This window comes from Phytophthora ramorum (genome assembly GCF_020800215.1).
Source record: "Phytophthora ramorum isolate Pr-102 chromosome Unknown Phyram_PR-102_s0001, whole genome shotgun sequence".
Classification (NCBI taxonomy): Eukaryota; Oomycota; class Peronosporomycetes; order Peronosporales; family Peronosporaceae; genus Phytophthora; species Phytophthora ramorum.
The window spans coordinates 3,402,502-3,421,925 of NW_027150647.1; the positions used below are offsets into that span (position 1 = coordinate 3,402,502).

Genomic DNA, 19,424 nt, shown 5'->3' on the forward strand with positions numbered 1-19,424 from the left:
CTCCATTCACGCCACGCTCTCGGGCTGCGCATAACACACAGAACTACATGTAGCCGTCACGTATATGGATCACTTGATTCCACAACGCCGAACAGTTCCCACCATGGGATGCGCTCCCTTCGCGCAACATCCAATGCCTATAGATTACGTACCTAGATGAGGTTGACGTTACAAGCAACATCTCAGTAATGTATCATATTCAAAGGGGTATTCGTTTTGGTGAAAGTAACTGTACAGTAATGTGCATGTTTTTTGTATGTACCCTCTATATATGTATAGTTTATTTTATATAAATTATCAGGTTTCATATTGCAAAATAAGACACTGAAAAAAAACTTCAAAGAATAAAATCAGAGCATCACGAACTTTTCACACAGACTAAATATGGTTCACAGAGTATTACCTCGAAGTATTTGCCACCAGATGCAAGTGGGCATGGAACTCTCGGAGAGCAGTTGCTGCATACACTGTTGCAGGCGAACATTTATATTGTATTCACATTTGGTATTTTCTGACGTTTACTCGAAGTTAGCGATGACCTGCGCGACAGCAAACTCGCCCGAGTGGCTGATGGACACACTAAGCTTTGTCAGATCAAGCCGATTGAAGACCTGCAACGGGTAACCTGACAGCAGCACGGCCGGCGCGCCCGACACGGTCAAGAAGATCTCGATTTCGTGCAGCGGAGCGCCGGTCCCTTTCCAGAGGTTCGGTTCTGCCGGCGCGGCGCTCGAGATGGCCTTGATCACTGCCTCCTTCGCTGCCCAACGACCTGCAAAACTCGCGGCAGGATGCGGTGCACTGTAGCAATACGCCATCTCCTGCTCCGTGAAGTTGCGGCGGATGAAGTCCTCGCGGCCGTTCAGGTTCTCGAAGGTGGCCACAGGCTCCACGCCCATGCCCAAGTTCTTCGACGCCAGACCCAGGTCGGTCGCTGCTCGGTTGATAGCAGTCAACAGCGTCGACGATATGTCGGTCGAGTGCGTGTCCGTCTCCGGAGTCTTCTTCGATGACGCTTCTGCGGCAGCCTTCGCCTTCTCCACACGCTTCACTGCGCGCAGTCGGCGCTTCTCCTTTGCAGTGAGCGAGTCCGCGCCACTAAAACGCCATGTCTGCGACGTCGGGTCGAACTCGGCACGAGCCGTGGGGTCGAGATACACGTTGCTCTCCTGGGCCGACGAGTACGGTGCCTCCTCCTTCACTTGGATGTGCGGGTGCTTGCCTGTGATCACGCGCTGAGCGTACGTGTTCATCTTGATCTGGCGCTTTTCACGACAAGCTGCGTAGAGTTGGAGCTCCTCTGCTGGCAGCGTCGACAACAAGAAGTCCGGGTGGACGAGCACCACTTCACTGCTCACCTGTCCAAAGCCAAAGCTCTTCAGGATGACGGCCTTGATACCATCGGTTTGCAAGCTCCGGTTCGGATAAAAGAGGTGGCTGTACTTGCGCAGCGTCTGCCACGAGTTGTCCAGTTGTCGGTTGCCAGGGATCAGTCCCGTGTTCAGCACCTGCAACGATCCGTTGAGCATCCAAGCAGCGGCGGCAGCCTTCGGGTGGCCGGTCAGGTTCTTCTGGCAGATCACTGGAAGCGGGTTACCCGAGGAACGGCCAAGATGAGCCATCTGCTTGTGCACCACCTCGCTCTCGTTCTTGTCGTTAGCCTTGGTGCTGGTGGCGTGAAAACTGGCAGCTCCCAGATCGTCAATGTCCAGGTTCCACACACTCAACGCGCCACGAAGAGGAGCGATGTCCATTCGTCCCTGGTAGAACTTGTCGCCCCACAAGCTTTGCGCAGCCTGCACCTTGCGCACCTTCATCCCATCCAGGAATGCCACACGAGAGTCATCTTCATCGAGCAGAACCTTTTCACGCGCGTACCATCTCTCAATACTCTCCAGCTCGTCGTCAAACTGGCGACGGCGGTATTCCACGTCCAGCAGCGGCGAACTCTTCACGCTACCCGTCGCGACCTCACGCGCCGTAGTCAGGATGCCTTGGCCAGGAGCCGGCACTGATCGCCCGTTCTTGTCGGTCGCGGTGTTGGTCAGCGCAACGATCCCGTAGATCGGCAAGCCCATTTCAAGTGCTAGCTGCGCATCCATCACCAGCTGAATGCCGGCGCCTTGGCTCTCCATAAACCCATCTAGCGTGCTTGAGCAAGGGCGGCACATTTCCTTCGGTTCACGGCCCATGCTGGTCTCCTTCACCGAGTCACTTGTTGCCTGCATCTGTGCGAACTCGAACGCACTCTCCTCCCCGTAGTCATCAAAGCCACCTACGATGCAAGTGCGTGCCTTGCCGCTCTTGATGGTCTCAACGGCGATGTCCAAAGACTGAGCTGCTGTCGCGCAAGCACCGACAGGAGTCTTGATCGGCCCACACGAGCTCAGCAACAGCATGTTCACCCAGGCAGGCGGAGTGTTGATGAAGCACTCCTGAAGAGCGTCGCTCGGAGCACGTTTGCCCAGCATGCGGTCCTTGTAGATTTGAGTGAACGCACGCATACCACCGATACTCCCTCCAGAGGTGTTGCCGACCTCCGAGACGTGTACGTACTGGTAAAACTCGTACGGGTCCGTCACGCCGGCTGCAACGAACGCATCCATCGTCGATGCCAGCGCGTACAGCGTGATAGGGTCCACCGCCTCAGCTAGGTCCTTTGGCAACCCCAGGCGCTCTGCACTCCAGCCTGTCGGGATTTGGCCCGCCACAAAGCGGTCGAAGGAAAGCGCGCGGGGGATGTTCAGAACTGAGCCCTTGCGCAGGCGAATCATCCACGCGCCCGACGCATTCTGGAACACGTCCACGTTCTCCTCGCCCAGCTCCTTGCGGAAATCCAAAGCCTCCTCCCGGTCAGCCACCTCAATCGGCGACATCCTCTTGTCAATGGCCACTTGGTGAAGGACCATCTTGTTCTTCGGGTCGTATCCGTCGAAGAGCTCCGGTTCCACGATGCGGATACCCGAGTGCGTCACGATGTCCTCCTCGAAGCGAGACTTGACCTCGTGGTCCGACACAACCTCCTTTGTCTTTGCATCCACCCAGTTACCCTTTTCGAACACGATACGGCCCGTCAGCCAGGCCAGCTCAATGCAACCCTCAAGCGAGAACTCGCCGTACGACTCCATTTCCCAGCGTGTGCGCGAGTTACCCCACGGGCCCACCTCACCGAAGCCGGCTACAACAACAACCTGGCGCAGGTCCAGCATGCCACGCAGCATCGCCTGCTTCGTCGACGTGGACAGCTCCGCCACACCTGACAGCTTCGGGAACGCGTTGCAGTAGTAGCTTGATAAGTTCGCGCGAGGAGCAAATCTCTTGGAGCCGAGGACACCCGACAGCTTCTTCGATGGCAGAGCCAACATCTTTTTGTCGCTCTCCAACGCAGCATGGATAGACGCCTGTAGCTTGGCCTTCCTCCTGATATCGGTACGAATGGCATCGACCTGGTCCTTCAAGTCGCTCACCCGTGCCATGCCACCAGTCAGGTCCGCAAAAATCGGCGACTCAGCCGCGCGGTCGACAATGGTAGGATGCATCAAGGCGCTCAGGTTAAAGCCCATTTCCGTCGTGCTGAACGTACGCATTCCCCTCGTTTCCAAGCCAGCAGCAACCACGTTGTTGGCTGACATCAGGCCCGTGCCACGGGTCCAGCCGATCATGGCACCAACAATTGAAAGCTGCTCGTTCCAGCCCTCCGAGTGCCATTTGCCCAGGAGACTCTCCACACCCAATTTCGACTCGGCGTACAGACCATCACCACCGAAGCTGCCATGATTCGGCGACATGGGAAGGATCACGAGCGCAGGGCGAGTAGTAATGCCACGAGTCTTCTTCGCGGTCACAACCTCACCCAGCAAGCGCATGGTATTTGTCAGCATGATGCGATGTGCCAGCTCCGAACGCGAGTCGATATCGGCGATCGTACGGCCCACCTCCGACAGCGCAGCAAATGGGATCACGAAGTCCAGGTCCAGCTTGTGCACGTTGTAAATGTGCGCCACCAGCTTCTGCACGTCCACCTTGGACGCCTGGTTGAACGGGAGCACGATGAGTCGGCTGCCGCGGCTACCGTGCTGCTCGTAGATGTCACGGAGCAAAGCGTTCGTCTTCATGCTGAAGCTACTCGTCGTCACAAACACGGTTGCGCCACCCTCCAGTAGCGCCTTCACAATCTCGGCACCAATAGAATTCTTGCCACAACCAGTTAGCAGAGCCACCTTGTCAACGAAAGAGACTCCCGCCGTCGCCATCTCTCGCATGCATGACAACAACACACACGTCGACTCAACGTCGTACAGGCGGATCGTCGGGTCCGCATCAGACGGTTTGCGAATATGCACATGTGGCAGCACAATCTTCTTCAAGTTTTCGTTCAGATCGGAGCCTAGCGAGGACGAGCGAGCAACCAACGACATCTCCGAATCGTACGTGGTACGCTTCTGCAATGAATCACGCAGCGCGTTGAGCTTGGAGCCTGCGACAGAAGTCACTTCCTTGAGCATAGCGGACTGCTTGCCAGCCACATCCGATGCAGCCTCATTGTCGCCAAACTCGTCACCATCGTCGCTGTCAGGACCATCGCTGTTCCTACTGTCGGTGTCGTTCAGAGCCGACTCAAAACCGACAGCGCTGGTCATACTAGCCGTGACGCTGGAGCCAACAATCTTGGCGGTCTCGATCTCGTTGTACTCCAACCCGCGAGCAACTTCGTCAACGTAGTTGATGGAATCTGCTACATCATCACGAGCCACTTCAGTGTACTCAAGCTCGCCGTCCTCGAGAATGCGAAGCTGTGGCTGCGTCGGCTTGAAAATCTGAACGTTCACCGGGTTCGCTTTCAGCCACTTCTCCACTTGCTCAACAAGAAGCTGAACCGCCTGAGCCAGATCGGAACTGTTTTCTTCGTCGGCGCGAGACACGAAGAATTGAGTGCATTGCAGAAGCTCCGGTGTGGCACGGTTGCACAGGTACGGCTTGAACCACTCGAGCGGCGGAAGCGTTGAGTCGTTCGCAATCGTCTCCACGTCCTTGTTGATAAAACGAGCCATCGCCTCGAAATGCGTGTCCAGACCTTCGTTCACAGTCAGCCTTGGGCTCGGCATCGTGCCGTTGGCCGCTGCCGCGGTGCGGTAGTATAGCTGCAGGGCATCTTGGATCGCCCAGTTCCAGTAACTATCGTATTGGCGCTCCTTCTTCGCGTCGAACTTGCCAGCAATGCCAGAACCATAAGCTGCACCGTGCTCCGTCACCCACTGCGAGACGGACGACTCCAGGTCCTCGCGCAATTCCACCTCCGTTTCAATCTCGCGGTGCCAGTCCAGGCGATCATCGCCAAGGTACGAGCTCAATGCGTCGATCTGGTCCGCGATCATGGTCTTCAGGCGCTTCTCGAAGTCGCTGGGCAGTGACCTCGACTGCATCACCTGCTGGCCCATTGCCGGACCAGCAATCAAGCCTCCTATCTTTGACAGGTAAGGGATGTCGATGCCGGCATATTTTGCGTAGCTGTCTACCACTCCATCCAGCCACTTCTTCGCCGTTGCATCGTCCGTAAGACGTTGCTTCGGGTCTTGGGTCAGACCGTGCAGCAGCACACTTTCGATGCGGCCGATCGGCAGACAGCGCTCGCTAGACAAGTACTCCTTGATCACCGACAGACCGAAACCACCAGGCATCTTGCTCGCAAGCATCTTCGCGATCAGAGCACTCGTCACCTTACCTGGAGAAGCGTACTCGGGGAACTTGCTCGCCAGCTCAGCCACCTTCAGCTCAGCCGCATCGTCAGGGGTCGAACCAAATTCCTTTTCCAGATCGCCAACAATCTCGTTTTGCACTGCCGACTTGCCGGCAGACAGTTCCTTGATAGTCGCTGTCTCCGGAATCTCGCTGAAGATCTGGCCAAACTTCGCCGCAAGTATAACCAGCAGGGCGTGCCTCGCTTCAACGGACTTGTCACTCACCGTGGGGATCGACACCGGGGCCGGGTTGAACGACATGCCAACAGCGCCAGGCGTGGCAGCCATCGTCGGGCGAGCAAGAGAGACGCCAGCAAACGACTCGTAGCCACTCACGCTGTCGTCCAGCCACTTGCGTGCATCAGAATCACTCTTGAAACGAGCTTGTGGGGCGAGGAGCAGAGATTGAGCCAGGACACTCTCCATGCGACCAGCACCGAGGCCCCTCTCAGCGCTCAGGTACTCCTTGATGCTCGACATCGTGAAGCCGCCAGGCATCTTGCTTGCCACCACCTTGTTGATCAGACCATTCGTCACCTTTCCCAGCGTGTTGTAACTAGAGAACTTGGACGCCAGCTCCTTCAGCGGAACCTCAGCAGCGCCCTCAGGGAAACCACCGCCAAACTCCTCCTCGAGGTCGCCAAGAATCTCGTTCTGCACAGCAGACTTGCCAGCGCACAGCGTCTTGACGTCCGTGGCCTCCTTGATCTCGGCAAGCTCCTTGTTCAGGCGAACAGCCAGCAGCACACGAAGGACATGCAAAGCAGCAACCGGTGCATCCGCGGCAGCCGGAGCAGCGGCCACCGGAGCTGGAGCAGGCACCTGCTGGACAGGGGCAGCAACGGCTGGGGCTGGAGTGGCAGGGGTCACTGCCTCCTCTGTCGGAGCAGATTCAGCAACGGCCTTCGCAGCGGCAGCCGCGGTCTCAGCAGCAGCCTCGGCAGCCAAACCACGAGCGTACTCAGAGGCAGAGATGTTCGACGTCTCCCCCTCGAAGTGCACAACCTCGCGGTCACGCTGGTACCACAGGATCTCACGCGGCACATCAGGGAAGTCGCCAATCTGAAGGGTTCGCAGTGCCATGTTCGTCAACGTCGGAGTAGGGCCAATCTCCACAAAGCGGCGAACGTCACCCTCCGCGAACAGAAGCGCCTGTGTCTTGATCCATTGTACGGGAGACGCAAACTGGTACGCCAATAGCTCCACCACAAGCAGGTGCGCGAGCTGAGACTGCGTCGTCAAATGCCACTGCATCGGGTCCAGAACCTCCGCAAGGTACGGACTCTTGGTCGCCTCATAAACTTCCTCGAAGTACGAGCGCTCCAGCGAAAACGGGGTAGCCACCAAGTTCGGGACGTAGCGATTCACCAGAAGCGGCAGCTGGCGCTCCAGCACCTGCGGGTCGAACTTGGTCCGGAGCAGCGCGCGGAACGACGGCACACCACCGAGCAGCTCGCGCGAGTGGAAAGGCACATCAATGCCAACCAGCGGGATCGTCGCCAGGCCTTTTGCCAGCATGAACGGACGACCGTTCTGCTCACACTTCTCCTTGCGGGAATGGGCTTGCTTCAGTGACTCCGCAATGATCTTCTCCACGTCCTCAGCGGCGGTCGCCTTCAGTGTCTTGAACGCGGACAGCGCAAGTGACAGCGTCTCCAAGTTCACGTTGTCACCAGCAACGACGTACTGGTGCTGCTGGATGTTGAAGTTCACCACCTGCAGAAGCTTGTCTGACGCAGCCTCGATGCCATCCACGATCTTGAACATGATCTCTTCCGTGAAGTGGGAGCCAACACGCGTGGGGTTTGCAGCGACCATGCCATAGTCAGAGCGGCCCTCCGCATCGCGCTTCACGGCCTTTTGCATGATCAAACCACGCAGAAAGACCACTTCCACGACGTCTTCCAGAGCTAGGGCGCCTGCAAACGAGCTCAATCCAGCGTACTCTCCAAGAGAGTGTCCAGCGAAGTAAGCGTCATCCGGGATTAGCTGTGCGGTCTCAATCTCAGAGAACATTGCCTTCTCCAGCAGGACCAGTGCCGGCTGGTTAAACTGAGTCGCGAACAGCAAACCTTCCGACATGGAGAAGGTGAAGCTTTGCGTACGCGCGCTGATTTCAGGCAGGAGCGGCACAATTGCACCAGTCACCGGGTCTTCACACGTCAGGCTCATGTACTTTTCGCGAATCTTACGGCCCTTCAAGCCGCCAAAATGCACCGTGATCGACTTGGGGTTCTTGCGCACAATGTCCAAGATCGAGAAGCCAAACGTGTTGCGTAGGTGCACGTCGCCGCGATTCCAAATGTCACGGGCGACTGAGGACTCCTGGTAGCGGTCCATACCCATACCAACCGTAGCAGAGCCCTGGCCGGTAAACACGAACGCCATCGGTGCCTGCTTCACGGTAGCGCGCGCACTGACCACGCGCTCACCCGAAGCGTTCACAACCTCCACCGACAACACCTTCTTGCCGTTGTCGAGGCCGATGTGGCGTGCCTGCATGAACAGCTTGTCACCCGGGTACACCATGCCGTCAAAGTTCGCATCGTAGTCCACCACGTTGCTGTCAACGCCCAGGCCAAAGGTCTGAATGACCAGGTCGCGGACCTTGCTCGCAGTCCACAGACCGTGCATGATCGGCTTGCCCTTGGGAAGGTGGCCCAGGATGGCTGCATACTTGGATCGATGGATTGGGTTCAGGTCGCGAGAAGCCACCGCGTACGCCAGGGCGTTGGTCGGCACATGGATCTCCAGTGGCTTCTCCAGCATGTAGGAGCCACCGTTCGCGAACATGCCACCCGACTTGGCATCTTCCGGCTGCACCTGGCGCAAGAACGCCACAACAGGACTCTCATTCACGTCGTGGCTCTTGAACTCCACTGTGCCGATCTCCACCTTCAAACCCGCCTCCTCACGGAGCAACGTGCCCGACACCTCAACGGAGCTCAACGAACCGATCGATGCATACTGCTTCTTCGTGGTCAATTGGAACACTAAGTGGTCGCTGACGTTCAAGGAGGCCTCGGCAGCAAGCTTCAGCCACGACTTCGCCTTGAGGATCTCCACACCTTCCTGGTGGCTGGGCACAAACTCCTCCGTCGACTTGTCAATCGAGAAAGTCGACTCAAAGTCGTCGAAAGAACCGCGGATGAGGAACTCGCTGTGCAGCTCCACGAGAGGCTCAAGCACCTCTACCATCTCTTCGTTCACCACCTTTCGCGAGATAATGGCGACGCCGTGGACGATCTTGCCACTGTCGATAATGCGCAGACTGGCAACGTTCGACGTGCTCACGATGTCGTCCCCAGGCAGGAACGTAGCAGAAGTCTTGCGCGACGACAGAAGCTTGTACGAGTGCTTCAGGTGCACCAGGTCCAGCAGATTGCCCTTCACCTCCTTCGTAAACACCGACTGGATCAATAGACGCCACGACACGATCGTCGAGAAGTCAGCAGGAGCGCCGACTACCTCATCACTAAGACCTAGCGCAGCGCGGTATGCCACGATGTCCTCCTTCGTAATGGAGGAGTCGGCCGTGAAAGGAGACAGCACGCTCTCCGCGCATGCGGCATCGCACGACTCCTTCTCCTTGCCCTCAATCGCCACCCAGAAGCGCGCGTAGAACGCCTTCACCTTGTCGATGAACCCGCTGTCTTCTGCGTGAACCGAGCTCGACAGCTCGGGGTGGTACTGGAACGTCATCTCCAGCGCCACGACACCAGCCGACAGTCCGGTCACGGCTGGACGAAACTCGTTCACAACGACCGCAATGTCCGCGTCCTTCTTCGTGATCTCGATCACAGGTCCCGAAATGTCCATGGAGCTGTCGAACACACGAATGCCAGCAGCGTCGATCACGTACTTCTGGCCCACTTGGGGAGCGAGAAGCTGGCGGACCGGGTTCGGAAGCCACTTCTTCTTCTCGACGACGTGCGTCGACGAGATGAGCGCGTTCAGCCAGTCCTTGTCGTTCACCGACGAAGCAAGAGCAGCAAGCCACTCGTCCGCAGACGGCAGAGCACTCTCCTCAGTAGGGATCGACACTTCCACGCTGTTCTCATCCTCCGTCACTTCCACGCCGGCAATGTTCACTGTCTTCTTGACAGGCGGAGCCGCCACAGCAGCGATCGCACCGCTTTCCTTCACAACGTTGGCGAAGCCGTTGGCAATGCCGTCAAGGATATCCGCAACAGGCTCGTCCACCACCGTGCTGTAGCGAACAGCCACGGGCCCCTGGAGAACGAACACGCGCTGCGCGTCGCGCGCCGGAACCGCGTCCAAATCCTCTGCATACCACAGCGAGTCCTTCTTGAACCACGTCTTGAACTCGGTGTCGATCACAGGCACGAAGTTCACCGGTTTGCCACCCGTGCGGCAGATGTCCAGGAAGAAGTCGCAGTCCGGGACGGATACCAACGTCGACGCCGTCTGAGGGTACTTCGCAATGAAAGCACGCACCGTACCCCTCGGGTTCGCCTTCAGCTCCGACTGGTCGAACAGGTCACCAGAGCTTTCACGGCGGAAACGCTCCTCCGTGCGCGTGAGGAGCCTGCTCACCCGCGAGAAGAATGTGTCGTGCACCCAGCGCTGCGGCTTGCCTTCGATCTCCACGTACGTCAAGTCGATCATACGCGTCAGCACGTCTCCGTACGACATCTCCTCCAGGTCAGCCGGAACGCTTTCGCCTGTCTCGACATTGCGCTTGCAGCCGAAGTACGGCTTCTGGTAGTCCGCGTTCAGACGTGCAATGATGTCCTTCTTGTTGAGGCGAAGCGCCAGCCCCACCTGCTCGCGCGGGATGGAGAAGTACTTGTCATCAAACTCCTTCCACAGCAGAGCGCAGCGGTTGGCCACAACGTGAATGGGCTCACCGAGCTCCGACGTGACCGTGACCACACCGCCCACAGCACCCGCGTAGCTCGTTTCCCACTCCAGCTCGGATTCGATACCGGGCGTGTCCACAAGCAGCTTCTTCACTTCCGACGCGGTCGCAGCCTCTTTCGCGACCATCACACGAGAGCCTATCAAGATACCATCCGCAGGCATTTTGTGCAGGTGCCCACGGGTCAAGCTCCACTCGCCGGTGAGGTACTGTTGTGAGTCCTCCCAGTTGCCGAAACCAGAGCCGACAACCAGCAACACGTTCGGCACGCGGCGAATGTCGGCGTACGTATCCTCCATCGGCTGGTGGAAGTCTTCGAAGCTGTGGTGGCCACCAGCGCGACCGCCAGTCCACTGCAGCATCACATTCATAGTCGGCATCGCCGTTGCAATCTCCAGCACCGCGTGGATGCCGTCCACCGAACCGGGCTTGAAACACACCACCTTAATGCCCACCGCCTCCAGCTGCGACATCATCTCAAGCGCGCGCTCCTTCGTCGGGATACCGGCGCCGATCGTAATGCTCTCGATAGGCACACCACTGCGACGCATGCGGAGCACCATCGGAAACTGGAACCCCCACTGTTTCGCGTTCAGGTACAGCATATTGATCGCGATGCCGAGGCCGGGTTTGATCTTCGACACAAGCTCGTTCACCGCATCTTCGAAGATGTTAGGACGGGACAAGCCACCCGCGGCAAGCTCACCGTGGAAGCCAGCGTTCTGGATAGCCACCACGAGGTCGATGCCCTCTAAACTGGTAGTCGGCGTCATACCCGCGACCATCACCGGCGGCTTGTTCAGCACGCGCGTGAACCTGTTGTACAGCTTGCCCGACTGCGTCACTTGTGGACCGAACTTCTTCGCCCACGTCGCCTCAGTGCGGGTGAATGTCGGAGCAGCGTCCATGAAATGCTGCAGGCCGACCAGAGGAGCGTACTTCGTTGTCGATTTCATCACCGGGTGCCTGGCAGTCGCGATCACCACGTCGATGCCCATGCCTTCCGCGACTTTGTTGCTCAGCTTCGCCACACCAATATCCGGGCCAAACTCCAAGACGTGAGTAGTGTCTGCATACAGCTCTGCAATCGTCGCCCACGTCGTGGTCCAATCTACCAGTTCCAGAAGTTGCATGCTAACAAGAGCCTCGACGATATTGTCAATAGTCTGCAGGTTGACCGCGTCTCCGTTGGTAGTGTGCACGGGGATCTGCAGTTGGTTCCCCTGAAGCTTGCACTTGACACGTTGCGCGTCCTGGACCACCTTCGGCTTAGCAGTTGCCAGCAATGAGGTGTGAAAGGGGGCTGAAAGTGGCAAAAACGAAAGCGAGCCCGAGGGCTTTCGCTGCGAGTGAGGAGTGCGCGTCTGGTCCGCATCCGGCTTGGCCAGCAGTTCCTCGAGTGACTGTTTCAGCATCGACAACGTTGCCGGAAAACCCGTCACGTTCACCATGTCCGGTGCATTTATGAGTGAGAGCTGCAGGTCCGATGCCTTGATTCGACGCTTGGTAATTTCGATAGCCTTGGAAACACGTTCCTTGTCGCGTCCCCGCACAGCTAGCATCGGAGTAGCATTCTCAGCCTTCTTGCTACCACGGCCGCACTGCGTCAAGAGTTCCTGGTACGTCTCCTGCGTGCGCAGCCCCTGCCAGAACATGTAGCGCAGGGCAGTGACACCCAGTTCTTGAAACTCTTGAGCTGTAGTGGCTGCCGAGAAGACAACCGCGCTCACAACGCCCTGACTGTGGCCAATGGCAGTAGCGGAGTTCTTGATCATACTCTCGTGGGTCACTCCCGTGGTCTCGAGGAAATTGAGGTAGTTGGCGCATTGGGTGAGCATCAGCATCGGCATGCTGAAGAACACTCGGTCCATTTTCAATCCTTCGGGGGCATCACCAACCTCCAGAGTCTGCAGCCAGCTGTGCAGGTCAATGGGGGCTTCAAAGGCGCCTGACGTCTTGGCCTCGAGCGTGCTCGACTCCTCCAGAAGTGCGTGCGCCGCGTCGTCGATGAATCTGCGCGTGGCACCAGCTTCCGATGCAGCATAGAGCCGCTGTAGCTCCGTCCAGTACGAGACGCCTTGGCCACCGAACTCCGGAATGAACTTGTACTTGCCCGCGTCCACGGCGGCGGCCAGCGGCGTCAGCTCCGCGGTAGTTGCGCAGCTCTCGTCGATTGCGTCCATGACTCGTTCAGTGTTTGGTTGTGTTGGTTTTGCGCTTGGCAAATTGAATTGTGAGGTCTGCTCCGTGCTGCTCGTCGTCTTGGTCAGCTAGAGGACTCACTCCTGTCCTAAAGACGTCTCCAAGACCTTCAAACACAGCGATCGCGTCATACTTGGCCACTCGCTGCTGGAAGTCTGCGTGCCTCAACCTCGTGCTTCGAAGTAGTTACTACGATAGTAACAGGTCACAATCACAACGTGTGCTTGTGATTTGGTATCCGTCGTGAATCAACAGGAGCTTGGGCAAAATCCGCGTGGCGAGCGGCCATTGGCCTGCAAGTTGAAGCGACTGCACCAGGACGGGCCATCACTTCGTCGACACTTGACTGGCTGAAGCAGCGCCCGCGATGACGCGCTTGAGCTTAAGTCGGTTTTGCCTGGCACGTCACTTTAGCCGCGTACGTTACTGACGATCCGCTGTAATATAGCGCTCGTAAATCGGGTAAATCGGGGTGCAAATCGGACTCGTGTAGCTGACGATCTTAGTTCCTCAGCGCGCGCCATGCGGACGTCGTAGCTGTAACGCGGCCACATCACGCTGCTCTTGTTGGCCTCGTCGAGCTGCTGTCGTGCTGTCTGAACGAGGACCTGACCGAGGCGTGGAGAGAGCTCACGTCTTGGTCTCTTTTAGGGAATCTCCTTGAAATTTCATGTTTACGTGTTCTACACTGTTTATGTCATTTCGGCAGGTGGTCGTGGGTTCAGCGGCTTTCGCATAATAAAAAGCATGACGCAGAGCCCCATGTCGGCGTCGGTGCGGTCGGCGGACGAGCTGCGGCTGTCGGCGTCGTACGAGATCAAGTCGCGTGTGTCGTCGGGATCATCCGTGTCCATCTCCCCGGCGTCGGCCGCCGCGCCCTCCACGCGGCCGTCGCACCACCACCGAGGGGACGTGCCGCTGCGCTTCCACTGGGAAGGCTATCTGCAGAAGCGCAGCGACTGGCTCAAGCACTGGGAGACGTACTACTTCGTGCTGCGCGGTCGCGCACTCTACTGCTACCTGTCGGAGGAAGACGCGCGTCGGCAGAACGCCAAGTCCAAGATCAAGAAGGGCAAGTTCGGCTTCTCGGACCGCGTGTCGCTCGTCAAGGCCTGGGACGTGGAGGAGCTTCTGGGCGCTGCAACTGCGCCAGCGTTGGGCCAGACGGGCTCGGCCGCGTCCACTCCCGTGGCCGGCACTGACCCGCAGCCGGAGGCCGGGGCCGACGCCGCGACGAGTCCGTCGGCCGGCGCAGACTCGGACGAGTCGGCCTTCCGCTTCACCTTGGCCACGCAGAAGGGCCACCAGCTGCATTTCCGTACCAACTCGGAGGCCAGCAAGCACACGTGGCTGCAGTTCGTTGCCGACGCCATCGCCGACCACGACCTGTCGGGCCACATGCGGCCGGCCGTGCAGCATGTGCGCACCAACGTGGCCGACTTCTACCGCGGCTACGAGTACTTTTACGCGGCCCTGTGCACGCGCGTGACGGCCGACGAAACGGGCGTTCGGATGGACGTGCCGCCCTCTCCGTCCGCGGGGGCTCGGCCGTCGACCCCCGGCTTCGGGTCTTCCGAGGACACGGACAGGTCGAGCCTTACGCTGACGCTCCCAAGTGGCAAGAAGCCGACGGCCTCGTTCATGCCGGTCACGCCGAACCAGCCCCTGGCCAAAACCAACGTGCTTCCCCCGATGGACCACGTGCTGGTCCGCTTTTTCTCACTGTTGAAATCCGACGTGATCCTACGCAGCAACTACCTGCCCATGGTGCCGTTCGAGGGCAAGTATCGCGGCTTTAGCGGCGTGCTAGAGTACTTTTCCAGGTTGTCCCAGTCCGTGCAGATGGAGCAGTTCATTGTGGAGAGCATTCAGCTCGAGGAAGACGAGGAGCGGGACCAGGCCCCGGATTTTGAACCTCGCCACCGCCGGAACCGCAACCGCGTGGTCGTCATCTCGGGGAGGGAAACTATGCAAGTGCGATACAACCAAACCACGTTTATGCAGCAGTGGACGCACAAACTGCACTTCAAGCCGGGTGATGGCGGCCGCGTGAATCGCTGGGAGATTTTCGGCGACGTCGTGGCCTCCAGTGTGGTGTTCAAGGCTCCGGGATGCACTACAAACCTTACATTGCCTTCACTGGCAGAGCGCATTCGCGAATCAGTGGTCGGCGGATACGTGGTTTCGATCCACTTGCACCAGATCACGGACGTTCGATCGCGGGAGCTGCAAGGCGACGAGTTCTTTGTGCGCTGTTCGCTAGATACCAACGAGTTTGAAGGCGTGTGGCACACAGAGGCCCAATCCCGGGGTGCTGCCCCTGTAGAGTGCCCCTCTGATTCTTTCGGAAGCGAAATTGCGCCGTCGTGGTCCTACAACTACCAGCAGGAACTGTTTTTGCAGTTTGATCGACTGTCGCGCGATGACAACACAGTTTTGCTCATTGAATGCTGCCGCTCCTCTAACCACGAAGTTGTTGCGCGCACTCACGTGAACCTCGCGAGCTTTTTGAACGGAAGCAATGGCGTCAGTGGTATTAGCACAGGTGGAACAATCTCCTCTCGGTTGATGGGTCGACGGAGTCGGAAGAAAACTGGCAGCAATGCGTCCAGGGCAGGCGAACTGCAGAGCTACGTGCTATCGAACGACCACCAGAGCTTCTTTGGTAAACTCGTGCTAGGCCTCACGATCTCGTCCATGTCACACCGATCGGTCTCGCAGCGATCGTCGACGTCGAGCTTCCGAGACAGTTATCGGGATAGCTTCTGCTCAGACGACGGCAGTATTGGCGCTGCTTCGCTGGCGTCTTTCGACAGTCCATCGGCGCGCAATAGCTTCCGCTCATTCGCAAGGCTCACCCAGCAGTTTTCGCCTCCTGGAGAGGAGGTCATGCACCAGTTCGTTATCAACGGCGTACGCTATCAGCTGGCAGAAAAATACCGCATGGTCAAGATTGTGGGGAAAGGTACCTACGGCGAGGTGATCGCAGCGAGTGACTTTGTCCACGGCGGCACTTTTGCGATCAAGAAACTAGGTCAGTTCTTGCGGCATCCGAAGGTGGCACTTTTGGCTCTGCGCGAGATTAAGCTCATGAGCGAGATTGGCAACCACCCGTGCCTCATGGGTTTCCACGAGCTGCAGCGGCCACTAGACTACGAGCACTTCGAAGACCTGTACATTATTCAGCCGCTCATGGAGACGGACCTGTGCCGGATTATCCACTCGAAGGAGAGTTTAAGCGACGATCAGGTGCAGTACTTCTTGTACCAGATGCTCTGCGGCATTCACTACCTGCACTCGGCGGACGTATTGCACCGCGACCTGAAGCCGAGCAACATTCTCGTGAATTCGGACTGTCGGATCAAGATTTGTGACTTTGGGCTTGCGCGGCATGCGAACGATCGGGATCTGGCGGAAGGGCTCTCGGAGTACGTGGTCACACGCTGGTACCGTGCTCCTGAGCTGCTGCTCGCGAACGCGTACACCAAGGCTATCGATATGTGGTCGATTGGCTGCATCTTCGCCGAGCTGCTAGGCCGGCGTATCATGTTCCCGGGAACGTCGTATGTGGACCAACTCAAGGTGATCGTGGACATTGTGGGCACGCCTACAACCTTCAGCTTCTGCGATAACCCCGTGGCACGTCGCTATGCAGGGCGGCAGTTCCTTATCCAGAGTCAACAGGTGCCCAAGGTGGACTGGGCGCAGGTCTTCCCGGAGGCGAACCCGGACGGCCTGGACCTGCTGGATCGCCTGCTGCAGTTCGACCCGGCCAAGCGTATGACCGCCGCCGAGGCGCTGGAGCACCCGTACGTGAGCCAGTGGCGCGACTCGCAGCTGGAGCAGCCGTGCCACGCGGACGTGGCGACGAAGCTGACGCAGTTCGACTACGCGCAGATGTCGTACGACCCGCAGACGCTCAAGGACCTGCTGTACCAGGAAGTCATGAAGGCCCAGCAGCAGCCGCAGCAGCCGCCGCCGTCCATCGCCGAGTGAGCACCACCAGGTCTGTACCATGTAGAGAAAGAAGTGAGAAGGGAGGCAGCGCAGTAGGAAAACATACACGCACAACGGCATCATAAATACTAAGTAAAAACAGCATCATGAACGTTTGTTTGGTAGATATTGGAAGACGCCGCTGCAGGTTGCAGTCCTGAGAAGATGGCTGCACACGGCAACCCCTGTGCCATCATAACTCTCCAACTTCATAATTCATTTTCATCCAATCTTATCTCTTAAAATTTCTCTACGCACTGTTCATTGGTGCAAACGCAGCTCCACACAACACCACTAAAGCGCCGAGCCATTTGACGCCTCTCATTCCCCCACACCAGAGGACATGAAGCTGCTGCTGCTGACGGCGCGTCGTGTGGCGCGCGCTGCGGCCCCCGCGGTGGCCTCCACGCTGCGCCCGTCTGCTCGCCCGCTTCTCAACGCCGTATCGGTGCCGGGCGCGCGCTTCCTGAGCGACAAGGCCGGCGACAAGAAGGACAAGAACTCGGACGCCGCCAAGCTCTTCGCGTCCAAGGACGACGACAGCGACTCGGATTCAGACAGCGACTCGGATTCAGACTCAGAATCAGATGGAGAGCAGGAGCAGGAGGAGGAGCAGGAGGAGCTGCTGCCTATCGACGAGGAAGGTATCTCGACGGCCGAGCGGCGGCGCCGACTGGACGCGTTCCTGGCGCACAACGCCGATTTCTTCGACGAGCAGCGGTGGGGCGCCCAGGACGGCGAAAAGTGGTTCGGCTTCGACGGAGACATGGACAGCGTGACGGACGAGGGCGTCCCCTCGTGGCTGCAGTCCGTGCGCAACATGGTGAGTGTGGAGGAGGAGCGTGCGATCCGCGCCAATTCGGCCCGCATCGCCTTCCACGAGGCCAAGAACAAGATTGTGCGCGTGCGCAAGCTGGACGAGAAGGGCCGCGCGTACGGCACGGGCCGCCGCAAAACTAGCACGGCCCGCGTGTGGGTCAAACAGGCCGCGCAGCCCTTCACAGGCCGCATCAAGGTGAACAAGAAGGACCTGGTGGACTACTTCGTACGCGATACGCACCGCGAGGAAGTGCTCAAGCCCTTCTCCGTGGTGGAGCAGACCGGCAACTTTGACGTGTACTGCACGGTCAAGGGAGGAGGCATGACGGGCCAGGCAGGCGCTGTGCGTCACGGAATCGCCCGCGCGCTGCAGAATTTCGACCCGGAGATGCGTCCGGCCCTCAAGAAGGCAGGACTCATGACGCGTGACCCGCGTATGGTCGAGAGAAAGAAGGCTGGTCAGGCCAAGGCCCGTAAGAAATTCCAGTGGGTCAAGAGATAGAGAGGAGAGGTCAGGTGCGCGCTCTTGTCAGACGAGAGCGCAACAGGCAGACAGCAAGGCCACGAGACGTCTGCACAACTCAAAGCATTACCACTGCAGTCTGTCCGTTGTGTGTCCGTTTTCGTTTATTGCCATACATTATCTGAAGAAGCAGAGCTCGCCATTTCAGCACGCTCAGCAAGCTCTTGCGCCTTCAACCTGCTCTTTCTTTGATGACCTGAAGCTTGTCAAGCGCGCTACAGCGCCATGGATGCCTCGAGCTTCCGCAGCGCTTCCAGTTCGTCTTCGTCCGAATTGCCCACCACGTTGATGTTGGATTCGACGGCGTGTGTAGGCACGTCTGGCAAATGATACTGCGCCGTGGGCGCGGGCGGCGCCGAAGGGGCAGTAGCTGCGGCAGCAGAAGCAGCTACTGGTGCTGGCGGGGCTCTGGCCGCAGCGGCTTCTGCGGGCGTGGCCGCGATGGGCTCGAGCGCCTTCTCCTCGATCTCGAGCTCCTCCATCTCGCGCAGTTCGTCTTCGAGCTCGTCGTCGTCGTAGAGCTGCGAGCCGAGCGGCTGCGAGATGGCGCGGCCGATCTCGTCGGCCGTGGCCATCTCCTCCTGGATGTCGTCCATGATGTTGTCCACCGTGTCGACGTTCATCTGGCCGTGGATGGACTTCATCTGTTCGGCACCCGAGCGCAGCGCCGTGAACGTCTCCATGTTGACGTGTGCGCTCTCGAGCGTCATGACCTGTGTCTCCAGCGTCATGCGCGCGCCCTGCAGCTTCTCCACCTCTGCTTCGTACATCTTCTTGCGTTTGAGCGCGAAGATGGCGCCGCGCTTGTCCTTGGTGGCGCTCTTGTGCTTGGCCTCCTGCAACTGCAGCGCGATCTTCTTCACGATGTGCTGCTCGCGTTTCTCCAGCGACTCGAGCTGCTCGCGCAGCTTGCGGATCGTCTCGGCCGTCGCCACGGGTCCCTTGCGCGCCGGCGCCGCCGACTTGCGCCCAAACAGGTTCATCCCGATGTCGAGAATCCAGGCGGCACTTTCAATGAGCTTGTGACAAGCTGTCAACCAACTTTGTTCGTGTACACCACACTAGATTGATATGGATACACTGGACCCTTACCGCCATTCCCTACGCTAGCGAATATGATTGCTGCAGAATATCTATTTCACTTACAGCTACCAAGTTAAAACCATCACTCCGCAACCGTATCACTTCTCAATCCTGCGGTATAGCATACTACGAACCGCCCACCAATATCCCAGAACCCAGGCTTGCGAGCTACCTGTCCGTG

General features: G+C 58.4%; 4 protein-coding genes across 4 annotated transcripts; 2 read left to right on the forward strand and 2 right to left on the reverse strand.

The window, feature by feature from the left end:
* Positions 1 to 518: 518 nt before the first annotated feature.
* Positions 519 to 12,803, reverse strand: KRP23_784 (Fatty acid synthase subunit alpha; the record flags this gene model as incomplete). The annotated part of the gene is made up of 1 exon (XM_067892975.1): positions 519 to 12,803. One exon carries the CDS (start codon positions 12,801 to 12,803, stop codon positions 519 to 521), a length of 12,285 nt encoding a protein of 4,094 aa, XP_067751348.1.
* Positions 12,804 to 13,569: 766 nt separating this feature from the next.
* On the forward strand, positions 13,570 to 16,818 carry KRP23_785 (Extracellular signal-regulated kinase 1; the record flags this gene model as incomplete). Its single annotated transcript, XM_067892986.1, has 1 exon — positions 13,570 to 16,818. One exon carries the CDS (start codon positions 13,570 to 13,572, stop codon positions 16,816 to 16,818), a length of 3,249 nt encoding a protein of 1,082 aa, XP_067751349.1.
* Positions 16,819 to 17,161: 343 nt separating this feature from the next.
* On the forward strand, positions 17,162 to 18,139 carry KRP23_786 (30S ribosomal protein S9; the record flags this gene model as incomplete). The annotated part of the gene is made up of 1 exon (XM_067892997.1): positions 17,162 to 18,139. The coding sequence occupies one exon, from the start codon at positions 17,162 to 17,164 to the stop codon at positions 18,137 to 18,139; it is 978 nt and encodes a 325-aa protein (XP_067751350.1).
* Positions 18,140 to 18,375: 236 nt separating this feature from the next.
* On the reverse strand, positions 18,376 to 19,143 carry KRP23_787 (Vacuolar-sorting protein SNF7; the record flags this gene model as incomplete). The annotated part of the gene is made up of 1 exon (XM_067893009.1): positions 18,376 to 19,143. One exon carries the CDS (start codon positions 19,141 to 19,143, stop codon positions 18,376 to 18,378), a length of 768 nt encoding a protein of 255 aa, XP_067751351.1.
* Between the last annotated feature and the right edge of the window lie 281 nt (positions 19,144 to 19,424).